Source organism: Hyperolius riggenbachi, chromosome 2 (genome assembly GCF_040937935.1).
Source record: "Hyperolius riggenbachi isolate aHypRig1 chromosome 2, aHypRig1.pri, whole genome shotgun sequence".
Taxonomy (NCBI): domain Eukaryota; kingdom Metazoa; phylum Chordata; class Amphibia; order Anura; family Hyperoliidae; genus Hyperolius; species Hyperolius riggenbachi.
In genome coordinates this window covers 200,330,197-200,358,106 of record NC_090647.1, presented here as the reverse complement: position 1 = coordinate 200,358,106, position 27,910 = coordinate 200,330,197, and the positions used below count along the sequence as shown (strand labels likewise).

Sequence of the window (27,910 nt, the reverse complement as noted above, 5' to 3'; positions counted from 1 at the left end):
AGCTGCCCCGACTCACAGACAGTAACTGTGCATGATCACCACCTGGACTTTCTGCTCAAAGCCACCTCCGACTCCATGTCCAATGAGGATGCCCTCAAAGCAATTCAGAGACAGATCATTGCACAACACACCACTATTGGATGTTGAGCATACACTTGTGGCCATAGAGACACTAGTACATGCAGCATCTGCCACCATCAAACAATATAGTTTCGGGCATGCAAAATTCAAGCAGGTTACTATGAAATTCTGTGGTGTTTGCTGGTATAAATAAGGTACTTTTTACTGTTACTATCTGCTATAGATGCATAGTGTTACAGGGCATGCGGGGTGGGAGGGATGGGTGTGGTAGTTATAAATTGTTTCATTAAAAAAATGTTTGTGAGCAAGCATATAAATCTTTTATGTTTGGCATAGTTTAGAATACCAGTATGCACTATTCGTGGTGTGGATTTGCTTCAATTCAGTGATGGGGTTATGCATTGTAATTCGGTCTGGAGGGAAGGAGCTGGTGTGATGAATATCTGAGGTCAGGTTTTTTAACTCACTGGCTGGGGTCAAGCCTACAGTCCCTGATGAGTCTGTGAGGAAATGCATTGGGCAGGGCCTAGGTGGGTTATGACCAGTGTGGTGTGAGGAGAAAACGTCCTCTGATTTTATTAAGCGCGTTTTACCATTTTAAATTTGTCAGTTGTTCTCAGTTTTCTCTCTCAAATAAAATAAACATTTGCTCTATTTGAGGCTCCTTAGTCCCTAGATAAAACTAGGTGTACTAGCTGCTGCTAAGAAGTGTGTTGGAAACCAGCAGGCATTACCTCAGAGTTGTCTGAGGAGGGGAGAACTGAGGAGCTGCTGTGGAAATCTGAAGTGTTGTGCAGTGTTGTGCCGATCAAGGAAGGGCATTGCTTGGATGAAGGAGCACCATGATGGTGCCAGTGTGCATACAGCTGTCTGTCAGAATAGACAGCAGTATCTAAGGGTGAGCGGTCAGTCATGCAATGATGATCTATCTCTGAGATGCTTTAAGGGTATCAATGGGGGACATGGAGTGGGAGTTGGCCATGAGTAGAAAGTCCAGGTGGTGATAATATGCAGTTTCTTTCTGTGAGTTGAGGCATCTATCATAAAGGGTAATGAGTGTTGTATGGACATTTGGACAGCACACTCTGAACCTTCTTTTGTATGTTTGTCTTTGGTGTAATGTAACATTATTTGTGGTGCAACAAGCCAGTATTACTGTTTGAGGAATAGATAGAAGCTAGGAGAGCACACCTATAACAAACAATTTTGATAATAAAAGGTAGCCTAGTTCCTCTACATGGACCTCCCTCATACTTTTATCTTTAACCACTTGGCCGCTACAGGTTGCGTCCCCCTTATGGACCAGAGCAATTTTCACCTTTCAGCACTCTTATCAAACCTAAATGATCTATACATTGATATTTTTCGCGACAAATTAGGCTTTCATTAAGTAGTACTTTATGCTAAGAACTATTTTATCTTCTATGCATTTTAACAATTAAAAAAAAAGGGATTATTTCTCAGTTTTCAGCCATTATAGTTTAAAAAAAAATGAATGACTGTAGATATAACCCACACATTTTATTTGCCAATTTTTCCCCGTTGTTATTATTATAATTTTTTATATGTATGTATATATATATATATATATATATATATATATATATATATATTTATATATATATATATATATATATAGCGCCAACATCTTCCGTAGCGATGTACATAGTAGAAACAAACAATGGGGAACGGATATACATAAGAACTACAAGACACTGTACCGTCATGACATTGAATAGTAGAAATACAAATATATACATAGTTGATGTGTAGTTGGTACATGTGCATATTTAAAATTACAGCAGTATGAGAAACACTAGGAGAGGAGGTCCCTGCTTTGCGAGCTTACAATCTAGAGGGTAGTGGGGAGGAAACACAGTGGGTGAGGCAGTGTGCCTTCAGTGCTGCTTATAGCATATTATTTGTCCCAATTATTACAACATTTAAATTATGTCGCTAGTATAATGTATGGTGACAATACTTTTTGGGGGAAATAAAGGTGTATTTTTTCTGTTGTGTTTTCTTTTATACTATGTCACTAATTACAAGCCCTTATTTGCATAATAACAGTAATATACCCTCAAGACATACATATTAACAACTTGAGGACCACAGTCTTTCTACCCCTTAAGGACCAGAGCCTTTTTCTCCATTCAGACCACTGCAGCTTTCACGGTTTATTGCTCGGTCATACAACCTACCACCTAAATGAATTTTACCTTCTTTTCTTGTCATTAATACAGCTTTCTTTTGGTGCTATTTGATTGCTGCTGCGAGTTTTAGTTTTTATTATATTCATCAAAAAAGACATGAATTTTGTCAAAAAAATGACTTTTTTTACTTTCTGTGCTGACATTTTTCAAATAAAGTAAAATTTCTGTATACATTTTTGTCCAAATTTATTGTGCTACATGTCTTTGATAAAAAAAATTCCATTTAGTGTATATTTATTGGTTTGGGTAAAAGTTATAGCGTTTACAAACTATGGTGCCAAAAGTGAATTTTCCCATTTTGAAGCATCTCTGACTTTTCTGACCACCTGTCATGTTTCATGAGGTGCTAAAATTCCAGGATAGTATAAATACCCCCCAAATGAGCCCATTTTGGAAAGAAGACATCCAAAAGTATTCACTGAGAGGCATGGTGAGTTCATAATTTTATTTTTTGTTACAAGTTAGCGGAAAATGACACTTTGTGACAAAAAAAAAAAAGGTTTCCATTTTTTCTAACTTGCGTCAAAAAAAATGAAATCTGCCATGGACTCACTATGCTCCTCTCTGAATACCTTGAAGTGTCTTCTTTCCAAAATGGGGTCATTTGTGGGGTGTGTTCACTGTCCTGGCATTTTGGGGGTGCCTAATTGTAAGCACCCCTGTAAAGCCTAAAGGTGCTTATTGTACTTTAGGCCCCTTAGCGCAGTTAGGCTGCAAAAAAGTGCCACACATGTGGCATTGCCGTACTCAGGAGAAGTAGTATAATGTGTTTTGGGGTGTATTTTTACACATACCCATGCTGGGGGGGGGGGGGGGGAGAAATATCTCTGTAAATGACAATTTTTAGATTTTTTTTTTACACACAATTGTCCATTTACAGAGATATTTCTCCCACTCAGCATGGGTATGTGTAAAAATACACCCCAAAACAAATTATACTACTTCTCCTGAGTACGGCGATACCACATGTGTGGCACTTTTTTGCACCCTAACTGCGCTAAGGGGCCCAAAGTCCAATGAGTACCTTTAGGATTTCGCAGGTCATTTTGCGACATTTGGTTTAAAGACGACTACTCACGGTTTAGGGCCCCTAAAATGCCAGGGCAGTATAGGAACCCCACAAATGACCCCATTTTAGAAAGAAGACACCCCAAGGTATTTCGTTAGGAGTATGGTGAGTTCATAGAAGATTTTTTTTTTTTTGTCACAAGTTAGCGGAAATTGATTTTAATTGTTTTTTTTTCACAAAGTGTCATTTTCCACTAACTTGTGACAAAAAATAAAATCTTCTATGAACTCACCATACACCTAACGGAATACCTTTGGGTGTCTTCTTTGTAAAATGGGGTCATTTGTGGGGTTCCTATACTGCCCTGGCATTTTAGGGGGCCCTAAACCGTGAGGAGTAGTCTTGAACCCAAATGTCTCAAAATGACCTGTGAAATCCTAAAGGTACTCATTGGACTTTGGGCCCCTTAGCGCAGTTAGGCTGCAAAAAAGTGCCACACATGTGGTACTGCCGTGCTCAGAAGAAGTAGTATAATGCGTTTTGTGGTGTATTTTTACATATATCCATGCTGGGTGGGAGAAATATCTCTGTAAATGACAAATTTTAGATTTTTTTTTTTTACACACAATTGTCCATTTACAGAGAGATTTCTCCCACCCAGCATGGGTATGTGTAAAAATACACCCCAAAACACATTATACTACTTCTCCTGAGTACGGCGATACCACATGTGTGACACTTTTTTGCAGCCTAGGTGCGCTAAGGGGCCCAACATCCTATTCACAGGTCATTTTGAGGCATTTGTTTTCTAGACTACTCCTCACGGTTTAGGGCCCCTTAAATGCCAGGGCAGTATAGGAACCCCACAAGTGACCCATTTTAGAAAGAAGACACCCCAAGGTATTCAGTTAGGTGTATGGTGAGTCCATAGAAGATTTTATTTTTTGTCACAAGTTAGTAAAAAATGACACTTTGTGAAAAAAACTATAAAAATCAATTTCCGCTAACTTTTGACAAAAAATAAAATCTTCTATGAACTCGTCATACACCTAACAGAATACCTTGGGGTGTCTTTTTTTCTAAAATGGGGTCACTTGTGGGGTTCTTATACTGCCCTGGCATTTTTTACAGGCCCAAAACCGTGAGTAGTCTGGAAAAGAAATGTCTCAAAATGACTGTTCAGGGGTATAAGCATCTGCAAATTTTGATGACAGGTGGTCTATGAGGGGGCAAATTTTGTGGAACCGGTCATAAGCAGGGTGGCCTCTTAGATGACAGGTTGTATTGGGCCTGATCTGATGGATAGGAGTGCTAGGGGGGTGACAGGAGGTGATTGATGGGTGTCTCAGGGGGTGGTTAGAGGGGAAAATAGATGCAATCAATGCACTGGGAAGGTGATCGGAAGGGGGTCTGAGGGGGATCTGAGGGTGTGGCCAAGTGATCAGGAGCCCACACAGGGCAAATTACGGCCTGATTTGATGGGTAGGTGTGCTAGGGGGTGACAGGTGGTGACAGGAGGTGATTGATGGGTGTCTCAAGGTGTGATTAGAGGGGGGAAATAGATGCAAGCAATGCACTGGCGAGGTGATCAGGGCTGGGGTCTGAGGGCGTTCTTAGAGTGTGGGCGGGTGATTGGGTGCCCTAGGGGCAGATAGGGGTCTAATCTGATGGGTAGCAGTGACAGGTGGTGACCGGGGGTGATTGATGGGTAATTAGTGGGTGTTTAGAGGAGAGAACATATGTAAACAATGCACTTGGGAGGTGATCTGACGGCGGGTCTGTGGGCGATCTGATGGTGTGGGTGGGTGATCAGATTGCCTGCAAGGGGCAGGTTAGGGGCTGATTAATGGGTGGCAGTGACAGGGGGTGATTGATGGGTGGCAGTGACGGGGGGTGATTGATGGGTGATCGGGCAGCACGGTGGCGTAGTGGTTAGCTCTCTCGCCTTGCAGCGCTGGGTCCCTGGTTCGAATCCCAGCCAGGGCACTATCTGCAAAGAGTTTGTATGTTATCTCCGTGTCTGCATGGGTTTCCTCCGGGCACTCCGGTTTCCTCCCACATTCCAAAAACATACGGATAAGTTAATTGGCTCCCCCTAAAATTGGCCCTAGACTACAGTACTTACACTACATAATATAGACATATGGCAATGGTAGGGATTTGATTGTGAGCTCCTTTGAGGGACAGTTAGTGACAAGGTATATATATATATACACTGTACAGCCCTGCGTAATATGTCGGCGCTATATAAAATACTAAATAATAATAATAGGTGATTGACAGGTGATTGACAGGTGATCAGTGGGTTATTACAGGGAAGAACAGATGTAAATAATGCACTATACCAAAAGCGAAAAGCAATGACCTCAAAGAAACCGCACCAAAACAGCTATATCAGTAAGCAATATATCATCCTTTATTGAAAATACAAACATTAAAAACCATTAAAATATGGTGGGGGACAATGTATAAGCCCACAATGTCAGAGAACCGGAGGAATTACAAAGTGCTAGTGTTAATATTGAAGAACCTCAAAATAGCATAAACGTGGCACTGACCGTGTATCAATATTGTGACACATACAAAACCAAACATGAATAACACATGTGCAAATAGCATGAATAAATATTACAATTGCATAATATGAAATAGGGGAAAAGTGTGATAACACCAGGAAGGGAGGAACCCCCTGAAATAGTAGTGTAGAACCTGACAGAACCAGAAATCAATCACATAGTGATCACAGTTTGTGAACAAGTAGTAAAGTCAATAGAGTGAGATACAGACTGTATGAAAATAGTATAGGGATTAAGAGTGAGGTCAACAACAAGTGAATAGGATCCTACCAGTACAGTGTCTCCACGGGTCCCCACCGCCGCTATCGCGATTCGCCACGTATAGCGTGGCTTTTTCAAAGCTGGTTCTGTCAGGTTCTACACTACTATTTCAGGGGGTTCCTCCCTTCCTGGTGTTATCACACTCTTTTCCCCTATTTCATATTATGCAATTGTAATATTTATTCATGCTATTTGCACATGTGTTATTCATGTTTGGTTTTGTATGTGTCACAATATTGATACACGGTCAGTGCCACGTTTATGCTATTTTGAGGTTCTTCAATATTAACACTAGCACTTTGTAATTCCTCCGGTTCTCATACATTGTGGGCTTATACATTGTCCCCCACCATATTTTAATGGTTTTTAATGTTTGTATTTTCAATAAAGGATGATATATTGCTTACTGATATAGCTGTTTTGGTGCGGTTTCTTTGAGGTCATTGCTTTTCGCTTTTGGTATAATTACTGTATTTTTGACCGTTCTGCACATTACAGACCCACCCCGTGTTTATACATATAGGGTGGCGTATTGATTGTAGGGGATGGTGCTCCCCGTATTGCTTTTTGCTTAATGTAAATAATGCACTGGCGAATTGATAAGGGGGGATCTGAGGGCAATCTGAGCGTGTGGGCGGGTGATTGGGTGCCCGCAAGGGGCAGATTAGGGTCTAATCTGATGGGTAACAGTGACAGGTGGTGATAGGGTGTGATTGATGGGTAATTAGTGGGTGTTTAGAGGAGAGAACAGATGTAAACAATGCACTTGGGAGGTGATCTGACGTCGGGTATGTGGGCGATCTGATGGTGTGGGTGATCAGATTGCCCGCAAGGGGCAGGTTAGGGACTGATTGATGGGTGGCAGTGACAGGGGGTGATTGACAGGTGATCAGTGGGTTATCATCAAAAAAGGAAAACCGTTGAATCAGGCACTGCAGTGTATACTGTTTTAATGGTGTTTTCAATTGTGAATAAAATCACCATTTGTATCAAAAATTGTGACATTCAAAAAGGTAGGTACAAAACATCATTATCTGTAGAAAAATTATCATGTGCAAACATCTTGTGCGTTCAAACAGTTGCAAGAGGAGGATGTCCTACCATATCAGAGGGTGGCGGTGGTGGGTGCAGGGCAAAAACTATAGCCTAACAGCCGTTTCACACGGCGGTGCTTCTTCCGAGGCTGATCCAGATGTGGATCAGCCTCGGAAGAAGCACCGCTGGGCGAAACGGCCGTTAGGCTATTGCTTTTGCCCTGCACCCACCACCGCCACCCTCTGATATGGTAGGACATCCTCCTCTTGCAACTGTTTGAACGCACAAGATGTTTGCACATGATAATTTTTCTACAGATAATGATGTTTTGTACCTACCTTTTTGAATGTCACAATTTTTGATACAAATGGTGATTTTATTCACAATTGAAAACACCATTAAAACCGTATACACTGCAGTTCCTGATTCAACTGTTTTCCTTTTTTGATGCTGATCCTATGTGGATGTTTCGCAATCTTAGTCATGAGCACGCAGTATCTATAATATCATCAAGGTGGCTTTTTAAAGTATCCGTCCATCCTCACTCCCAGTGACACGGCTACAGATCCCGTAGTGTCGGCAACCCTTTACTCTTTGACGTGATCAGTGGGTTATTACAGGGTTGATAGAAGCATACAGTACACAGGGGGGGGGGGAGTCTGGGGAGAATCTGAGGGGTGGGGGTGATCAGGAGGGAGCAGGGGGCAGTTTAGGGCATAGAAAAAGAAATGGCGTTGACAGATAGTGACAGGGAGTGATTGATGGGTGATTATGGGGGTGATTGGGTGCAAACAGTGGTTTGGGGGGTGGGCAAGGGGGTCTGAGGGGTGCTGTGGGCGATCAGAGGGAAGGGGGGGGAGATCAGTGTGCTTGGGTGCAGACTAGGGTGGCTGCAGCCTGCCCTGGTGGTCCCTCAGGAGGCAGCCTGTATAATAGGCTTTATATACATTACAAATCCTATTATACGCATTGTCAGCGGCGATCGTGCAGCTAATAACCCACCGGCGCTTCCGAATGGCCGGCGAGCTACAGTGCGAGGGGGCGGAGACTGTCGCCGGCGGCTGATCGCGTCACGAATGACGCGATCGTTGCATAACCACGCCCGCCGCCGCCCCCGCCGATGGGCGTATTGCGGTCATTTAAGCCCAGCCTTTGCCGCCGCCCATCGGCTGGGGGCGGTCCTGAAGTGGTTAAAAAAAAGCTAAGTTTTTAAGGTAACTATTTGTTGTTGTTTTTTTTGTTTATAAGTGTTTGGGGTTCTTTTTTTTGGGGGGGGGGGACTTTTGGGGAGGAGTTAAAAATAGTTAATAATGTGTAATTTTACTTTTTGCCCACTAGATGTCCTCTTAAACTTTATTCCTGTGTACTGTAAACAGATTACTGTGTACTGCTCAGTACACAGGAAGTGATATGTATGTGCCAAAGTTGGTGGAAAAAATACTGTCAAAATGATTCTGAGTATTTTCTTGCTTGCTGGTGGCTTAAAATGCATTTTATTTGTAAGATGTGAAAATGTCATAAGATGAAAAAAAGCCGAATGGGCTTTATTCACAAATGTCAGAAAAGTGTACATTGGTACACAGCACATATACATTTTACAGCATGTAACCAAAAGTGCATATGCCGGTATGTAGTTTGTCATTAGTGTTATACAAACAATACGTATATTGCTTGTATCTCTTGCTATACAAGCAATGCATGTGCTTGTGTGTATAATGCAAGTTACATAAACTACATAAAGTGTCACATAGTTCGTGTAATGCGTGTTTATATAGTTTGCTCGAGTACATATTACCAAACTTTTATAAATTTTGCCCAATGTAAGATCTTTTGCTTACTTATTTTTTCTCTTGATCTGCTATTCTCTTCCATCTGATGTATAATCTTTACCTCACCTTTGTAGTTTATGTTACGGGGGAATCCCTTTATAGTAAACTCCAGGGGACCAGGAAAGGTATTCTACTATATCAGAAGTCTACTATCTCAGAATTGGTCATACATTGTATATTTATGCAGACTTATTAGCTGGGACCTGAGGACTGAGTTTACTATATCCAGAGGTTTTAATATATAAGCGTTCACTGTAACAAGATTCTACTGTATTCTTTTTTTTACTTAGGTCATTAATACTTCCTTTTTAACAATCAAAAACATCTATGACTACTATTCAAAAAGCTTTATCGGACTCTTAAGCCATTTCAGAATCCTGCTTGTGTCTTTTACTACTTTCTTATCCAAACTAACTGATTAACAAGCTCACTTCAACTCTTTTAACCACCTTTTTTTGCTAGCTAGCTGTTTGATCAACATGAATATGGTTTCCACTTTAATTAGTTGTCTGAAACTGTGAAACTGCCCTCACTAACTAGTCCATTACCATCCTAACTGTGAAATCTACAAACTATTATTCCATCCTCTCTACCTGGATTTACAGACATAGTTGGCCTGTTCAGACTATGCGCGTTCCTAGCCGTTTTCAGGGAACAGGTACCAAAAACGCATATAAACGGCTCCTAATGCTTTTGAATAAGCTAGTTCACATGTATGCGTATGAGACGCATACGTTTCTTATCCGCATTGCTGCATGCAGTTCTGTGCGTCACTCATAGAAACGGACGCAATGAAAGTCTATGGACGCATATCAAAAATGCGTACTATTGCGTTTTTAGCGTACGTTTCCATCTGCGGTTCCCATAATTCTTTTTTTTCCCCTGGGTCACGTGTGTGTGCAAAACGCAATAGAAAACGCATTCGAACGCAAGAACGCATGCGTTTTCAACTTGCGTTTCTTTGATTTTATACGCGTTCTTCATACGCTGACAGTCTGAACAGGCCCTAATGATTACATTCTACTTCTTTATATGCAAGCATCCAAGGTACAGTGCTTCCATGGTTTTCTTCCTCTTGCTGGAAGAAAATTATGCATCATTTACTCCCACATCATCTACTCCCTTCACCCCCTCAATGCTGAAGTACTGCATCATGTCTTCTTCATATCCATCCCCTCTAATAATGAGCATAATGCAAGTTTAACATCAATTTCCATCTTTTTAGGGTTCCAATAGCCAAGAATGATTTAAAGACCATGGACCTCTCTGTTTTGTTGGGTGGCACAGCTCACTCCATTACTGTGACCACACAGAAGAATCACTTCTCTGTAAGTATTGTTTAACCTGCTGAACAATTTTTTTAAAGTAAATGAAATGTGAATTGATTATTGTTTGAAATTGCTATACCTTCATTAAAGATATAGTTCACACTTAGTCAGTGTCAGTGAAAATGAATGACTATGTCTTTACTCACATCATCATTTTATTTGGTTGAGCCATACAAGAATGACCTTTGGAAATACAGTTACATAACCCTTAAAGAGGTTCTGTGGAGTCCTGCAATAAACAAAAACAGACACTTACCTGGGGCTTCTATCAGCCCCCTGTAGTTGTCATGTTCCACGCCGTCCTCCTCCAATTACTCGTTCCCCCCCGCCGGTCCCGGTCTAATTACGTGTTACGCGGCTGCGCGCACCCGCTCGCATCTCCGTGAGCTTACTGCACAGGTGCAGTACAAGAAAACCTGACACTGCACCTGCGCAGTAAGCTCCCAGAGAAGCGAGCGGCAGCGCACATTATTTATCTTGTTAGACGAATAATTGACTGGTGCCAGCGGCGGGGAACGGGTGATTGGAGGAGGACGGCATGGGACATAACAACTACAGGGGACTGATGGAAGCCCCAGGTGTCTGTTTTTGTTTATTGCAGGACTCCACAGAACCCCTTTAAGGCCGGTAACCACTGGAAGATGGACCAGGGAACCCTCAGTGGCAAATAACATTTGTAAAGCACTTTTCTCCCGTAGGGCTCAAAGTGCATAAGCAGGGCTCAGATCAGTAACTGGTTGATTTGTAAATTGTGGCACAGAGGAAGAACTCTAGTCTTAAAATACCAGGCTAAACAGGTGTCAATGACACACAACGGGCACAAAGGAGAGTTTAAACATTCGTGGCACTTTGTGCGTGAGTTGTCATGCAAAAACATGACAAAACAATCGCTTGTCACGCAAAAAGTCACCAGTCGTAGGAAAAATTGCTCTAAAAATTGCAACATTGGTACGTACAAGCAATTCTGGAAGACTGGTGCACTCAATAGTGCATTACCAGGGACAAGCTTTAATCGCAATAAACATATGTACTTACAAGAATGTGGTTAAAATGTCGCATAACAGCGGTACAGCCAACCGCTCGCACTCCAAGTAGTTGAGGGCAACGCACTGTGGCCAGCAGCGTGGACTCCGGTGATCGGGAGAGCCTTCTCGCTAGTGGGTGGGCTGGCTTCGCATCGGCGTGCGGTTGACGTCATTACGCGTTTCGGCGCTCTTCGCCTTCGTCAGATCCTTTGGTACATAGCTGAACAAATCTCTCTCCTCAGCAAGGAGTGCACCACCCATCCCCCCTCGGCTGGTGAGAGATTAACGGTTTGTGGTCAGCAGTGGAGCTCAGATACATGATCTATCACCAAAGTGATAACCGATAAAACAACAAGTCTTGTAATTTAACCACTTCCAGACCAGGCTAATTGAGATCTACACCCTGTTTAAGACCTGTTATCCCTGCCAGGGCGTAGATTTCAATTACCGTGCCGTACCGTACACACACCCATTGCTACCGCTAATCTCCCAGCACTGCAGCCCACTAGCTATGACAGCAAAGCTCCATGAGCCAGTCAGGAGTCGATTTTGTTGTCTACTGACCCTGTGATTACTGTGAGCCAATCTTAATGCTTCAGACCATAGATGAAATTTGAGTTTCATCCCACTTTAACACAGATCAGATAGCAGCTAAAGAACATCTGTGATGGAGAATTCTCTCACTACCCATTAGTAAATATTGCTGCTCCATCCCTGACTATTGAATCTTCTGTAGAATCAATGCAGCAGTTGATCCACATTAAAAAGAGACACTGAAGAAAATGATTACTCATAACTGCCAAGCACTTGTTATTGTATTACCTATGTAAAATTACTGTATTTGACATACTTTGTCAGACGTTCTCTTGATACCAAAACAGTACATACTTTGAAACATTATTTTTAGGTTTCTTTATTATACCCTCCTCCCGCCATGTATTTAATAAGCATCCTTACATAAGTTTTACTGTATTTTTGTGACTGTACCCCCTTATATATGAGTATGTCCCCACCCTCTTCCCACTCTTGCCCCCCCCCCCCAACCAACATACCAAGACCATTTTAGTAAGTTGAAGATCAACCTCAAATTGGCCTTACACTATGGGAGGAACATTTAGACAATGATCATAGTTGTGAGCTCCTCTGAAAAAGACATCTAGTGTCATAACTATGTACTCTGTAAAATTCTTCAGAAAATGAATGCAGTATATAAATACATAGTAATAATGCATGGGTTCTTTCTGGGAGAAAATGCTTATCATATGACACGATGTGTAAAAGAAAAACATGTGAACAGAAAATACACACTAGAAGCCAAGGAGTGTGCTGCAGACAGCGGGAGTGTTGTACCCGCCAGCCACGCGATACTGGGGACCAGAATAGGTGGAAAGCCCCTCTGAGGAGGCCCATAAGCACAAGGGCGGAACGGCTGTAAGGGTAGCTGACCTGGAACACCCCCAGCATGACTCGCTTCCACCTTGATCCATAATTTGCCACCACAATATGGTCACACAAGTATGCCTGCACTGCTGTACTCTGTCGCTCCTCACATGCTTCTTTGCTTTGCTTTTTTTGCATAGTTTCATGTTGCAATGTTGGGAACTGTATTGAAAATTTGTCACAGCTTGCTAACCGCATAGACGTGATTGGTGCAAGGTTACCAATAAAGTGGTGTCATTTTTTATCTATGAGAGCCTGCCAGCCTTTCTCTTTTTTTTGTAGAAAATGCTGTTTGTATCAGCATTTCAAAGTAGGTTATAATCAAGAGAATTTGTTTTTCTACACAGGGGCTAGCAATTCTGCAAAATACTTCTCCACACCTTCAATATCATTCTCCAGTGCAATAGTTCCAATATGCATAAGGAAGAGATTAATGAAACAATCTAAGTGCAGCTTCCTCAATTAAAAATGCCTTTAATATCTCTTTCTTGCATACAAAGTCACCAAAGTGCCTTGTGCAAATACATATCCATAAGTAAGCTACAGTTAACTCACATTGAGGGTCCATGCAACAAGGACCTCTCAAGTTAAAACCAGTGTTGTGTGTATAATAAGCAGCGGCATCTCCTCCTCACCCTACTGGTTTCGTATTTGCTTGATCAGGGGCACCGCCTTGTTGCACAGACCCTCAATGTAAGTTAATTGTTTCTTACTTTTTTAATTGAGGAAGCCGCACATTGGGACTATTGCATTAAAGGATATGATTATATTGACGGCGCAGAGAAGCCTTTTAGAGAATTGCTATCCTCTTTGTAGAAAAAAAAATGCTGTCAGACCTTGTTGTTTGGGTCACCCGAATTGCGTTAAGCATAGCCACATCTCAGGTGGTGGGCACTCGTGATGTGCTGAAGCACTAGTAGTGAAAATCCGCTTGTCTTATCCTAAAGAACCGTGCACTGAATCTTGGAATTAAATAGCGAACTGTTGTTAATGGATACCAGAGCTGGAATGTATATTAATAATGGCTGGGGAACAGGCATGTATCGGAGGCAGTCCTCATGCCCACTGCTCCCCCCATTCTACTCGGTCTCCCTCCTTAGTGCCGTAATACATCCCGGCAGCTCAGTCCAGGTTGCTGGAGTAGTGTGCAGGCGTGCGGCCCGGAGCACACTGCTTGTGCGCATGACTGCACGATGAAGTCATCGTGCCATTGTGAGCATGCACAGAGTGCTCCTGGCTGCATTGGATGGTTGATCGGCTGCCAAGCCGCCTAATGTATGGCCACCATAAGGGGGATCTACAGGTATATCTTGGGGTTTTTTTGGCCACCAATTAGGCTATCTTTGGGTGGTACATTTTGCTAAAATTTATTTTATTCTAAATTCATTTTAACAGAAATATTAAGAAAAAAAATTGAAAAAATTCATCATTTCTCAGTTTTCAGCCATTATAGCTTTAAAATAATACATGTTACCATAACCCACATATTTTGTTTGCCCATTTTATTTGAATATAAAGGTATTTTTTTCAGTTTTGCATCTGTCACTAATTACAAGCCCTTATTTGTAAACAGAAATAACCCTCATGACATACATATTAAAAAGTTGGGTCCCTGAAGTAACTATTCATGTATTTTTTGTAAATGTCACTTTTTAAAGTTTTTGTATTTTGGGAACTGGGGGGGGGGGGGGAGGCAGGGTAAGGGGTTAGCCGGGTATTATATGTATTTTTATTTAATGGGAAGTATGTAGGTTTAATTTTACTTTTTGGCCACTAGATGTCCACCCCCCCCCCCCCCCCCCCCCCGCCCAGACTTTATTCCGATTGTGTACTTTTTACTTTACTGCATACACGCGTTACAGGAAGTAACCTCTATATACTTTGCGTTCACTTTGTGAGTGAACACAGGCACCTCATTGATGCCGCTGATCATTGATTACAGGCATTTAGATCTGTGAACGCACAGGAGCGCACACAGCAGCGGTAGACGAATATCTACATCCCTGGGACTTCAGATGAAGTCCTGCAGGGCATAGATATACTGCACACTGTGCAGTAGCTAGTTTAAGAGTATTTTATTAATAAGGTATAATAACATCTGTGAGAAAATACATGTTTTGAATACCTCGGGATTCTGTACCCATGATGGCTTTTTTTACTTTGCACAGTCATGTGGAATATGATGTGCTTTATAAATCATTAATAAATATAATAGTAATTTGGTTGCACAGTGTGAACAGCACGTTTGTGAACTAATAAAAGTATAGTAATCCACATCAGGCATTCTTCTGTTGCAGACCAAACCACTGCAAATCCCAGCATTTGAGCAGTTAGCATCTATTGCTACTCCATTTAGCAGTAGCAATAGATGCTAACTTCCATTGCCATTGCAGAAGTACAGTCACAATAAAATATTGTAAAGCATAGCTCTGTTCCTACAAGTACAAGAACATGTATCAAGTCATGCTGACATTTAAAGTGTACCTGAGATGAGGGGGGCAAGAGGAATTTTACTTTCCTGGGGCTTCTTCTAGCCTTCTGTAGTTTCTCAGCTCACTCAGTGTCCTCCTGGTCTACTCCCCTGCTGTCAGTACCGTTAAAGAGGAACTCCAGTGAAAATAATGTAATAAAAAAAGTGCTTTATTTTTACAATAATTATGTATAAATGATTTAGTCAGTGTTTGCCCATTGTAAAATCTTTTAAATCCCTGATTTACATTCTGACATTTATTACATGGTGACATTTTTACTGTTGGCAGGTGATGTAGCTGCTGTATGCTTTTTTGGCAGTTGGAAACAGCAGTAAACGGCTATTTCCCACAATGCAACAAGGTTCACAGATAGGAAAATGCCAGAAGTACCACGGTATTCAGAGCTTTTTGTGGGAGGGGTTTCACCACAATATCAGTCATACAGCGCCCCCTGATGGTCTGTTTGTTAAAAGGAATAGATTTCTCATGTAAAAGGGGGTATGAGCTACTGATTGGGATAAAGTTCAATTCTTGGTCAGAGTTTCTCTTTAAAGTATGCGACTGACTGAGTTTCAGGCTATTGCACATGCGCTGTCCTAGCCATGCCTCATGATCACTCTTCTGAGGCTAGACGTGTTCTGTGCATGTAAAGCATGCTCATGGTCATGGGGTGTGATTGAAGAGGCACGTGTCCTGGGACAGTGCATGGGCATTAGCCTGCAGCCCTTCCAGGTCATGAACTTTAATTTGACAGATAGCAACAAAATGGGGGACACCGAGGGAACTGACAGACTACAGGAGGCCGGAAGACACCCCAGGTAAGTAAAATCCTTTGTTTTTTCCCTTTACTCAGTTCTACTTTAAGGTACGGTTTCTACTGAAGGTGGAGATTTTTTGGATGGTAGAAACATAGTTACATAGTTATTTTGGTTGGAAAAAGACATACGTCCATCGAGTTCAACCAGAGAACAAAGTACACCAGCCTACTCCCTCACATATCCCTGTTGATCCAGAGGAAGGCGAAAAAAACATTACTAGGCATGGTCCAATTAGCCCCAAAAGAGAAAAAAATTCCTTCCTGACTCCAGATGGCAATCAGATAAAATCCCTGGATCAACATCATTAGGCATTACCTAGTAATTGTAGCCATGGATGTCTTTCAACGCAAGGAAAGCATCTAAGCCCCATTTAAATGCAGGTATAGAGTTTGCCATAAACAGTCAATCTTTCTTTTGGTCTTCAAAAACATTCTTTGGAGAAGGAAAATAATATGGTGGTTAAAAAGTGTATTCTTATCCATTTTTGCATGTTTTATCTGCTTGCATGATAGACGGTCTACTGGTGTAAAACATCTGAGATAAAACAGCAAGCTAATAGTAATGACATTAGACATCCTTTTTCTTTCATTAAAAACCTTAGCATATTCCAGAAAACTGCTTTTGTAGAGTGAAAGTGCATCATCTGTGACTAAATGTTTTGATACAGCCTTTTGAAAGTGACTAGTACGTTCTCCTTTAATGTGTGAAGGCGTTTCAGGGACAGCTCCTCACATGGATCTAATTAGTCTTTTCACAGCGATGGAGGGTCCAGTTTTGCTGCTGAATTCTCATTTCAGTCACCCATAACTAGAAACACCTCTCTTCAAACGGTTGTCTTCAAAGGAAAGGGGAGTTTAGGGTTGCTTGTCTTACAGCTTTTTGATGTTGGTTTCCCTTTGTTTATACAACTGTTATTATTGAGAAAACATAGCTTTGTTCAGTAGAGATCATTTAGTATCAATGTCTGTGATTGATAAGTCAGAGATCAGTGCAGTGCAGGCTATTGTGTTGAATATAAATGTTACTTGTTATAAAGATTGAAATATTGGCTCACAATAGTGTCTGGCCTCAGAAGTATTGGTGGGTTTAGATGACTTACTGTAAAATATAAGTAAATTAAGCTACTCTTGTTTTATTTCCCCCTTGGCCCCAACCACCAACACACCACCTTCTGCCCCATAGTTCACACAAAGCATTTCCCAATTTAAAATAATTGTCTTCCCCTTATTACCCAACAGCTATTTTTTTTTTTAAGTATCAGAAGTTACATTTTGATCCAGTTTGTATTACATACTGAAAATGCTTTCCAGACGCCCATAGTAAAATGTAAAATGCATGTAAACGCATATCAGAAGTATTGTTATTTCAGAGTAAAATGAGCTATAAATTACTTTTCTCCCATGTTGCTGTCACTTACATTGGGTAGTAGAAATATGACGGAACTGACAGGTTTTTGACTAGTCCATCTCTTCTTGGGGGATTCTCATGATTTTATTCTTCACAAAAGCAATTCATGAAAAGGTTCTGTACAAATATGCAGGTCACCTGTTTGCACACTATTCTGGCAGTTGGACTGATCCAACCGCTGCTCATTAAGTGCTTTTGAAAACAAATTAAAAAAAACCCTGAGAATCCCCCATGAGGAGATGGACTAGTCCAAAACCTGTCAGTTGTCAGATTTCTACTGCCTGCTGTAAGTGACCGCAACATAGGAGAGATGTAATTTATAGCACAATTTACTGTACAGTACTGTAATGTACTTTTTTATTTGTGTGCGTTCATGTATTTTAAGTTTTTTTTTTTTTTTTACATTTTTCACGATAGTGGTACTTTAAGATCTTAGTTTTAGGTCTGTTGCTATTAGTTAGTCAAATCCGTGGTCTGTATAGCAATACTGATCAGGTGAGATACAAAACAAATGGAAACTAAGTAGTCTGCTATGGATTCTAGTGAGATACGAAACAATCAGGTGAGATACGAAACAAATGGAAACGAAGTAGTCTGCTATGGATTCTAGTGAGATACGAAACAATCAGGTGAGATACGAAACAAATGGAAACTAAGTAGTCTGCTATGGATTCTAGTTGTTTACAGATATTTAAGCACTCCAATAAATCTGGTTTTACGGTAGTTTATTTTATAATTGACAAGTAACAAACAACGAACACAAAAAATAAAACATATTTCCATAAATTAATGCACAGGAACAGATTAAGTAGTAATTGTGATGTTTCAGTATTTAAAGTAAACCCGGGCGAATTAAAAAAGAGATACTTGCCTGAGAGGGAAGCCGATTGATCCCTTCAGAAGCTTCTCATATTCTCTTGGAGAGCTTCATCGCTGCCTGGGACCCTCTTGAAGATCGCATCGGCGCGGGTATGGCTGTACCCGTGCAGTAGCAGGGGGAGCTAGTTGTGGAGATCTCCCCGACCTCATAGTGTCTAGCCCTTCCTTGGGTAAATTTGTGTGAGTCATGGTAAATTTTGCTGGCTAGTTGCTGTTGTATTTCCCTTTAGATGTAACACCATAGTAAGTCTTAGAGACCACCTAGTTCAAGTCCAAGTCAGTCCGCAGGAAGGTTACCCGATGAAAGGGGGTACATGGTCAAGTTGGATACACTAATTCCTTCTTTCTAGGAGATATGATTATTCAGCTATGTAGAAAAAAATCTCCATTCTATTGGTTGCCAACTTAGAAAGTTGATGGTTTCATATAGTTTGTACCACCATGAGATAATATGTATGCAGATAGCTGAGTAGCAATGCTCTCTGCTGAGTATGTTGCATGACACAGGAGCTTTCTGTAAAGGAAAACCTGGCACCAGCTTAGACAGGCTTTATCAGTACAACTTGACCACAGAATTCTAACTAATCTTTAAAGAGGAACTCCAGCCTAAACAAACATACTATCATTAAGTTATGTTAGTTATCTTAATTAAAAGGTAATATAATCTCTTACCCATACTGTTTTAAAAGAACAGGCAAATGTTTGATTTCATGATGGCAGCCATCTTTTTGGTTGAAAGGAGGTGACAGGGAGCATGAGACACAGTTCCATCTGTCCTGTGTCCTGAGCACCTCTCCCAGTTGCTAGGCAACATGAATAACAACATAGGAAATCCCATCATGCTCTGCACAGCATCATGGAAAACAGCCCGGGCTTTTTTTTCTCTGATGGGTGGAGCTTAGCTAAAAATGCAGCTAAAATGATGCTTTGGTAAGAAAAACAAAGTTCTGATGCTGTGAAACTGTTAAAGAAACACCAAGCCTTTTCAGTTCTGCTGAGTAGATTTTTAGTCCGGAGGTTCACTTTAAGTTCCCTTCAGCCTGTTGCAGTCTGCTGCTGTTCAAGTATACTAGCATATTAAGTAATGTTGTCAAGTATGCGCAAATATGTGGACAATCAGAGCCATTCTGAATTAATTCCAGTCACGACAATGTTAACAGAGTCTCTAATTTTTACGTGATAGCTCAGGTGAAAATGGTTAACTCGATTATAAAGCAATGGAGCTTTTAATTCCCCACTCTTACTCTCATTGATCCCGGCACTGTGCTCACCCCCACGTGGTGCGGTCACCAGTATGGTTCTACACACCTCCCCCAGTCCTGCACTGCACCCAATATTCACAGGATTATATATCTGATGTAATGTGTTGCTATTTTTATCCCAAACATTTTGGTTTATATTTGAGTTCATTTAGGAGATTTTTCTGATTTGGTGTGCTGGCTTAGGCCGAAACAATTAGGATGAAAGCAAAGCACACTTGGTGGTGCAATTTCACGGGCGTTTCCTGTATGCTATTTTCCACATGCGTATGTGTTTTTTTGGGTTCTGACGCAATGTATTTTATAAACAAATGCACAGAAATAAGCAGAATGCGGAACATTTTAAAATCGCAGGAAAAGTCGTGAATGAAAAACATGAATGGACATAAATGTGTGATTCGATAGCGAGCCATTGACTTCAGTGGCCAGTGGAATTGGGTGTGCTCAAACAAGTGTGCTTCCAGCACTATGAAATGTTAAAGATTGCATATTAAGTTTAGCTACATTATACGGGACAGTACCTGAATAAACTTCAAAGTTAAAGCTTCCTCCTTTACTCTTCATTTTATAGTCAAATGAATAGAATCCTAGGCGCTGGCTGGATACCTTGTAAAGCAAAAAGACCATAAGGTTTAAACCTCTAGGAATTAAGCAATCAGTAACTTTTTCAAGGATTGGCATAAGCGTTGTTAATTCACTTTAGCATGTCAAAGTCAATAAAATTTTAGCCGACAGTAATTTACATTGCTGTGATGCTAGCTTTGTTGTGGTCGATGTACTAGAAATTGTAGATTTGCCAGTCAACCCACTACTGAGTCTAAAAATTTACTGCCACTTCCAAACATGCTTTTTATCATTAAACCATCGAAAGTTGATCAACAGTGTGAGAATGATTAGCAAATGTGATTACAGTGATTGCATCTTTTGACAAATTGTCTTGTAAGTAGCTGGCTTTAGACTGTTCTGATTTTGTTCCCCTTGCTAGTTGCTGAGCAGGTATAATGAATTCTTTATTTGCATTAAAAGAGAAAACTTTTGCATGTAAAGATGGTAATTATGAGAACACTGACTGGCAATGAATGTAGACATTTTCCATTAGTAACCTTGTGTATAATTTGTTATTTTACAAATATTACAGGATTGTTGTGTCTTTCATCCACAAGTCATCAAGGTGCAATAATAAATTCAGCAAGGGATTTATTAGCATTAAACGTATGTATCATGCCACACACTAAGCTTTCTTTGAGACTTAATGACAAAATATAATCATTTTGAATAGAAAATTAGAAATCACATCTAGGCTGTTACGTGCTCAATTTGCATATTTTATGGATAACATGTAATTTTGTGTGCCTGAGGCATAGAGAGATAATGTGATTTGTTCAAGGTCCCATGGCAAGATCTTACTGAGAGTAAGGCAAGGGCCATCTGCTGTCAAAGCGGGATTTCTTATTAACTTCTAGCTGGAAATATAGAACTAACCCCTGAAATGATTTGTCTTGTAATAGAGCAATGCAGCCAGCGCAGGTCACAATATTGTGAGAAACATGGATGCAGAAACCCTGTATGTTCTTGTGTTCTGTGGCATCTGCCACTCTGAATAGCAAAACTGTTCAGATCTACCAAGTACATATGCTGGCTCTTGGCATATTGTATGCACCATAAATCTTTAAATGGCACTCATTGGTTTCTAACATTATTTTTACTCGGGGATTGTTTGTAATAGGTTTTCTAGAAGGAACTGAAACCCAAAAACTTATCACAATTGTAAACTCCATTTCAGATGGAATAATTTAAGGAAGACACTTGACAACTTATTTGCTTCTCTGATTTTCTTAGGTTAAGTTGGAGCACATAGGATTCCTTTATTTTTGTGACCCTTTGCTCTCTCTTGTGTTCTTTCTACTTTTGGCCTCAATTCACTAAGCTTATCTCCTGTCTTTAATAACTCTTCTAGAGTTGTTACCATGGTGATAAGGCATGTAGTATTCAGGAAACATTTTACCTCAGGCAAACCTAAAGTTAACTCTTCTGTCTTTAAGTTAACTCTTCAATCCTTAAAATAACTCCAGAGTTAAAGACAGGCTGTTTATTAACTGCATGTGAAAATAACTACAGAGGAGGTAACTTAAGGAATGAAGAGATAAGAGAACTCTCTCTTATGTGGAGGTAAGTTTTCTCTTGCCTTATTATCTCCAGCATGATTTTAGTGAATTGAGGCCAATGTGATGATTAAATGAGGATTCATTGGGTCATGTGAAAACAGTGAAGCTCAAAACCTTTTTCTATCCATACTACCAACATACCACTTATCTGCATGCCTTCAGTAAATTATAGTTGCTGCAATAAGTTGTTTACTGATAGGGTACATGACACACTTACTGTAGTTAGCTGAATGATCGATTTGTCTCAGAATAATTAACACATCTCAGGAAGTTAGTTCTCTGTATTATGTAATAAAGTTTGCTTCATCTGCACTGTATTTCAGTTTGCTCCACAGAAAAACGGTAATATGTTGTAGTTGTTTTAATGTTTGCTCGCTCTCCATTTTTAAATAGCTATATCATACATAAAGAGCTCCAGGAACACTCATCTGCTTGTACTATTTACCGCTTTTTGTTCTATTTTTAACTAGTACTTGCATTTTCCCTGGGGGAAATCCATTTTCAAAGTACTTTATCTAGTCCCCTTACAATCAAAAGAATCAGTAAAGCCTTCCCATGTCAGGAGGGAGTAAGAGCGTTAGCCATTGGAACAAAGAAGAAAAGACTTGTCAAAAAGTAATGACTATGGAATAGTTAGGATGAGATGATGCCTTCATTTTCTTACTGATGTGGACAAATGAGTACTTGAGAGATTTCTTTTTTTTTCATGATTAATGTACATTCAGCATGTATTTTAAAATTTTACGCAATCCTGTGGTAATGGTGTGGACTCGTGCCTTCAGGGTGAAAGTTTTTCCTAGATCTATGATTTGAAAGAATATAAAAACCAAGACATTTGTAGTCATTACAGTGTGTTTTGATGAAGATGAAAAGGCTTGTGTTTTCTTGAGTACATTGTTTCCTATTGATGTGTTAAGTCAGTTTTGATCCTCTGGCTGCTGATTATTTCTATGTTATCTCCCCAGACAACTTGATTTCCTAATTTATATTTTACCTGCTAGATTTGTGTTGTGGAAGATGATCACATGGGGAAAAGGTTCACTTTGTACAGTTTTTTTCTCTTCATCTTCCTTGCCTTTAAAATAATTTAGTCGTTTCAGTCATTATATAATATGCAAGACATCAGTTTTTCTGAAAATGTATTTTAAAGAGATTTTTTTTTTTTTATACACGATAGTCGGTATATTTAAAACTGTAAATGAGGTTTTCCTACACGTTAGGGAATTCATATGGGATAGAGCTTCTATCACTAAAACAAGAGCACATAAAATAAGCCTCAGTTGCAGTTTTAAAGACATTACTTGAATACAGTGGTTCATCTTTCTCAAACCGTTGTGAGAACTAAAATATACAGTTAGGGCCCTTTTCCACTAGCAGTCGCTAGCGTTAACGCTGAACGCTAGCGATTGCTGAATCGCAAAAAGCAGGAAACCTCCGGCGATTGCGATCACGATTTTGCTATGCACTGTACTGCATAGCAAAATCGCGGCAAAGATCGCTCCGTGGCGTGATCGCGTTTGGCAAAAAAACTAATTGTGGTAGTGGAAATTGCCTACCGCGATTCCCATGTTGATGTACAAACCGTAGCGATTAAAAAATCACTAGCGGTTTGTGATTTTGCGATTCAGCATCGCAAACGCCGCTAGTGGAAAAGGGCCCTGATACATACATTTAGAGTTTAATACATAAAAGAAACTCACTCAGTATTAAATGTTTATGTTGTTTATTTGGTGGGTTATTATTTGTTTATTTGGTGGGTTACATTGCACAATACACTGGACTACATGTTTGAGAATTTGATGAAATATCGGTTCCTCTTAAGTATTCCATACATTGCAGACTTTCATGCAGTAATAAGATTTAGCAACAATGTTACTTTTGTCTGTGTTACGGGATTATTCACTGTGTAGACAAATCAGGGGCATACAGTACTTTCTATCTTTGGGTCTGTCCACATTCAGTTTTTTTTGTGCTTTTTCTGCACAGGAAAATTGAGAACCAATGTTAATCAATTAATGCAGTCAGACAATACACACAGAAAGCTGACAGACGAGCATGGATCCAGCCTTAGTGATTCTTCTCGGGAGACTATGTGGCCTGGAGATTATGGGTAGAGTAGTAATTTTCAGAAGGAACACTGTGATGACCATCCCCAACATCTGATGAGGAAACTTATCATGGTGGTTTTTGAGGGGACACTCTCACAATAACTGCTACTCAAACTAAAAAATGGTTCATTTAATATAATCATTGATTTTTATAGTGCCAAACTATTCCACCGTGGTAGCTCAGCAGCCAGATAAACTTGCCTAGGACAGATTATTTGCTTTAAAAAGTATTTAGGTAGTGGTAATGTATTTACTACCTTGTGGAGTTTGTTAGAATGTTTGTTCTTCTTCTGTGTTTACAATACTGTGTTGGGGGTTAGCTATGCCTACCACTGGATCACTGGAGGTGGTCAATAGGGTGCTATTAATTCACTGCTTAAGAACCGAGCCAATCAAAATTGGCAGGAAGTGTTTTGGGCTGGTCCAGTCCTAGGCTACATAAAATTTGCTATAAATCTGTAAATTTTCATGCAAGTGTAGGAATTATTTGCATGTAAATGGTCATCCTTTTATTGACAGATTGACGTTGGACATGTCTTCGTTCAGCATAATCAGTGATGCAAATATGTAACAATTATTGTGTAAGTTTGTGTGAAAAAAACTAATTTGAAGGATCTTGCAAATAAAAAGTGTATAAATGAATTCAGTTTATCAAAGAGTTCATGCTGCATGCAAAATTAATTATACTTCAAGGATTTCAGTGGGCAACCTAAATCCTACTCTACTCTATGCACGTTTTATTTCAGGTTTTTAAAGTGGATAGTTATGACTAAATGTAATGTAATGAAACTTGTCATACTGTTGACATGTTTTGTAACTTGCTTTGAGGTTAGCTGTAACCATTCCACATGTAATTCTTGCAGCACATTGGCAGTTTGCCCCACAAGTGAGCACTGTAATGTGTTGGTAATAGAAAGAGCAAATTAGTATTTAAGCTACTGCACTTAAGTTATTTGGTTTCACATGTGCCTCTAGTTGGCAAGAAAAGAACGGAAATTAAACTCTTGAAAAATCTGAATGCATAAAAGCGCTCGTTCTTTTGATTGAAACCACATACTTAGTGTTTGATTTTAGCCATTGCCAGTAGTAGGGAAAATTACAGCTGAGGAAAAATACATTGCAAGCTGTGAAAATGGCAATTGGCAATGCATGCCTTCTATGCAATTGCAGTTTTTCTGCAAATTCATTGGTAAGCATTCTCTAATCTTTTATCTCTCCAGGTATGCCAAATGTTTTACCTTTAGCTGAAGTGGAATGACTTCACACCCCTTTGATGAAAAACACAGTGCACTTCCATCAGCACCACTCTAAATCCCTTCCTCTACATTTTTGTACAGGCTGGACATTTTCTTTTATCCTTTTTCCCCCATGTCTCCTGTAATACTGTTCTAATTTTGTAAGTCACCAACTTTTACAACACGCAAAAACTAGACTGTGAAGTTTAATGTCTAACATTTAATCCTGGGTAGCAGTCTTACAGCACCTGTACAAATATGTATGAAGCAAGCACTTTTCACATGGTTATAAGTAGTCTATGTACTGCAAGTGTAAAATTGGCCATACGTTGGCTGATAATAGCTTGATCTGGCAAACAATTAATTACTCTTGGATTTTTAGGAGACTGATGAATGAGCAGTGATCGGTTGGCCACTGTAAGCCACTTGATTGAAGTCTGATTTCAGCAGAGGTTATTGTCTGCAAAAAGCGATATGTAGTGAGTCATACTTTGAATATATATTGATTTGTACCCAGCAGTGCTTACTCAGTAACTTGCTAGTCATTTACAGTTTTTATTTTTTTTGTTTACTACATGGTTTTCCATAGCAGGACGTAACACTGGTGCATGCGAAGCAGTGATACCCATTTGTGGTCCAGTAATACATGTGGCATATTGTAAATGCAGCACATTCAGGCCACTTGTACACTTGTATGCTACGTCGCCCCATGTTACTCTTCCCTGCTGCAAAGGCTAAACAAGTCTATGAAACCTTGCACAGTTCATGTGATGCGGTGCACCGAAAGTATCCAATTCGCCATAATGCCAGCACAAAGGCTGCTGCGTGTTGCCAAATAATCCGTGCTTACCGCACGGATTATGCAGCAGTGCAAGTCAATGGGCGACGCAGCAAGTTTGCACGCAAGAGCACGGTGTGCATGCGCCGGCTGACGGGATTTCTTGTGACGTACTACCTCCCCAGCAGGGAATATGTCACTAGCTGGGGGCATCGCTTTGCATATGACCCTGTGACTGCACTGTAGTGTAGGGTCATATGAAGGCTTCTTTCTTTGGGTAATATATTTTCCAAGAATTGTGTAATGTTATAGTCATTCTGTAGAGAGAAAAAAAGCCCTAAATTCTGAAAATACTTTTTTTTTTTTTTTTAATTTTTACATGACACGTGCCAAAGTTCTAAAACCCCTCAAAACATATTTTTGTTTTGTCCTGATTAAAATGTCTAATCTCTTAGAGGCACCTAAACTCTATCCTCTATGCTATCAAGGCATTTTGTATTGACCTGAGGAAGCGAGCCATGACTCATGAAACGCATTGTCAGATTGCTTTTTGATTAAAAACTTTTTTCCAGTTGAACCGGTGTCTAGATCTTCTGGAGAGGTAAGCAATTAACTCTCTTTTTATTATATATATTTTTTTATTTGCATTTAAAAACCAGTATAGAACATACATTGGGCGCCTCACCAGCCTACCCACTACCATATTTCAATACTAGTTGTGCATGTAGCGGACCATTAGCGCCATCCTGTGCTTCTGTAGCAATTGCATGTGATTGTTAGGGTGCACAGTTTGGGGACAGATGCATCACTAGGCAACAGCCCAGCATTAGGTGAACTGTCACCCTAGTGATCGCATCTGAACACTATGGGCGCGAGCCATTACAGGCGTCAATAGATCTTAAGGCCAGGTATAGGTGACAGAAGGGGTTAATTGGCTTGCTAGGGGTTAAAACTTCAAGGTAGAAAAAAAAATTATTTAGCGTAACACTGTCACTTTAAAAACAACTAAAGAAAAAACCTTTTTAAACTTTTTAAAAAAACAAAAACACTTTACTGATTGCTCTTGTAAGATGTGTGCACGAGCACACGCATTGGAGGCAGCAATTAGTGCATGATGTGAGTCTCACATCTAGGAACCTACAGGAGCATTAAACTTGACGTGAGACTTGCACCTAAAAACCATAAGTGGTTACAGGTGCCTTAATTATAATTGTTATTCAGATCTACTTAAATTATGTACATCACAGCTGTGTTCCATCAGGGGCTTGTGTAAGGGCCAGTGTACACCAAAAAGCGCTAGCATAATTGCAAATGCTCAGCGCTCTTTGAAGTGATTATCCAGAGCGATTCTATGCATGTGCCTAGCGATTTTCTAATCATGCCTAGAGATTTTTGGAGCGGTTTGGTGTACTGTTTATTTTTTGTTACAATAGAGCTGTAACTGAACAGCTTCTGTAACAAAAACGCTTGGAAAATCATGGGAGATAGCTGAGGGTTAAAACTTACCTGCTCTCCAATTCCAGCGCCGCGTCTCCATGGCAACAGGGCATCACATGACTCGCCATCAGGACGTGCCAGCCGGCATGTAATACACTGGCATGTGCAGACGGCGAGTCATGCGACACCCTGTTGCCGTGGCGACGCAGCGCTGGAATCAGAGAGCAGGTCAGTTTTAACCCTCTGCTATCTCCCACTATCGACTCTGCAGGGAGGGAGAGGAGAGGAATCCGGACACCAATCAGTGGGCCAGATGTACAGCATACCGGCCCACGGGCCATAGTTTACCCAGCGCTGGTTTAGGCCCTGAATATGTGCAGATTTTTGCAATAATCTATTTGTGATAGGAGGGGGTTGTGCCAACCATAGGAGGAGAATAAGTAATGTCGCGATGTAGAATTCAATGAATTGCAAATTTTTCCAGCTTGATTTAAATTTGGTTGCAATTTATAAACCACTTGAAATCAATCCAGTCAAATGGAGTTGCTGCCTATGT

The 27,910-nt window shown here is 40.3% G+C and overlaps 1 protein-coding gene and 1 long non-coding RNA gene across 2 annotated transcripts in view; one reads left to right on the top strand and one right to left on the bottom strand.

Moving 5' to 3' along the window:
* The window catches only part of PCCA (propionyl-CoA carboxylase subunit alpha), a 647,351-nt gene that overhangs the window by 437,587 nt on the left and 181,854 nt on the right, over nucleotides 1-27,910 (top strand). The window contains exon 19 of the mRNA XM_068267993.1: nucleotides 10,230-10,332. Within this exon, the coding sequence (XP_068124094.1) occupies nucleotides 10,230-10,332 (103 nt within the window). The remainder of the gene's footprint in view (nucleotides 1-10,229; nucleotides 10,333-27,910) is intronic.
* LOC137546049 (uncharacterized) overlaps nucleotides 1-27,910 on the bottom strand; it is a 90,295-nt gene that overhangs the window by 54,388 nt on the left and 7,997 nt on the right. The window contains exon 2 of the long non-coding RNA XR_011026161.1: nucleotides 20,153-20,237. This is a non-coding gene — a long non-coding RNA (uncharacterized lncRNA). The remainder of the gene's footprint in view (nucleotides 1-20,152; nucleotides 20,238-27,910) is intronic.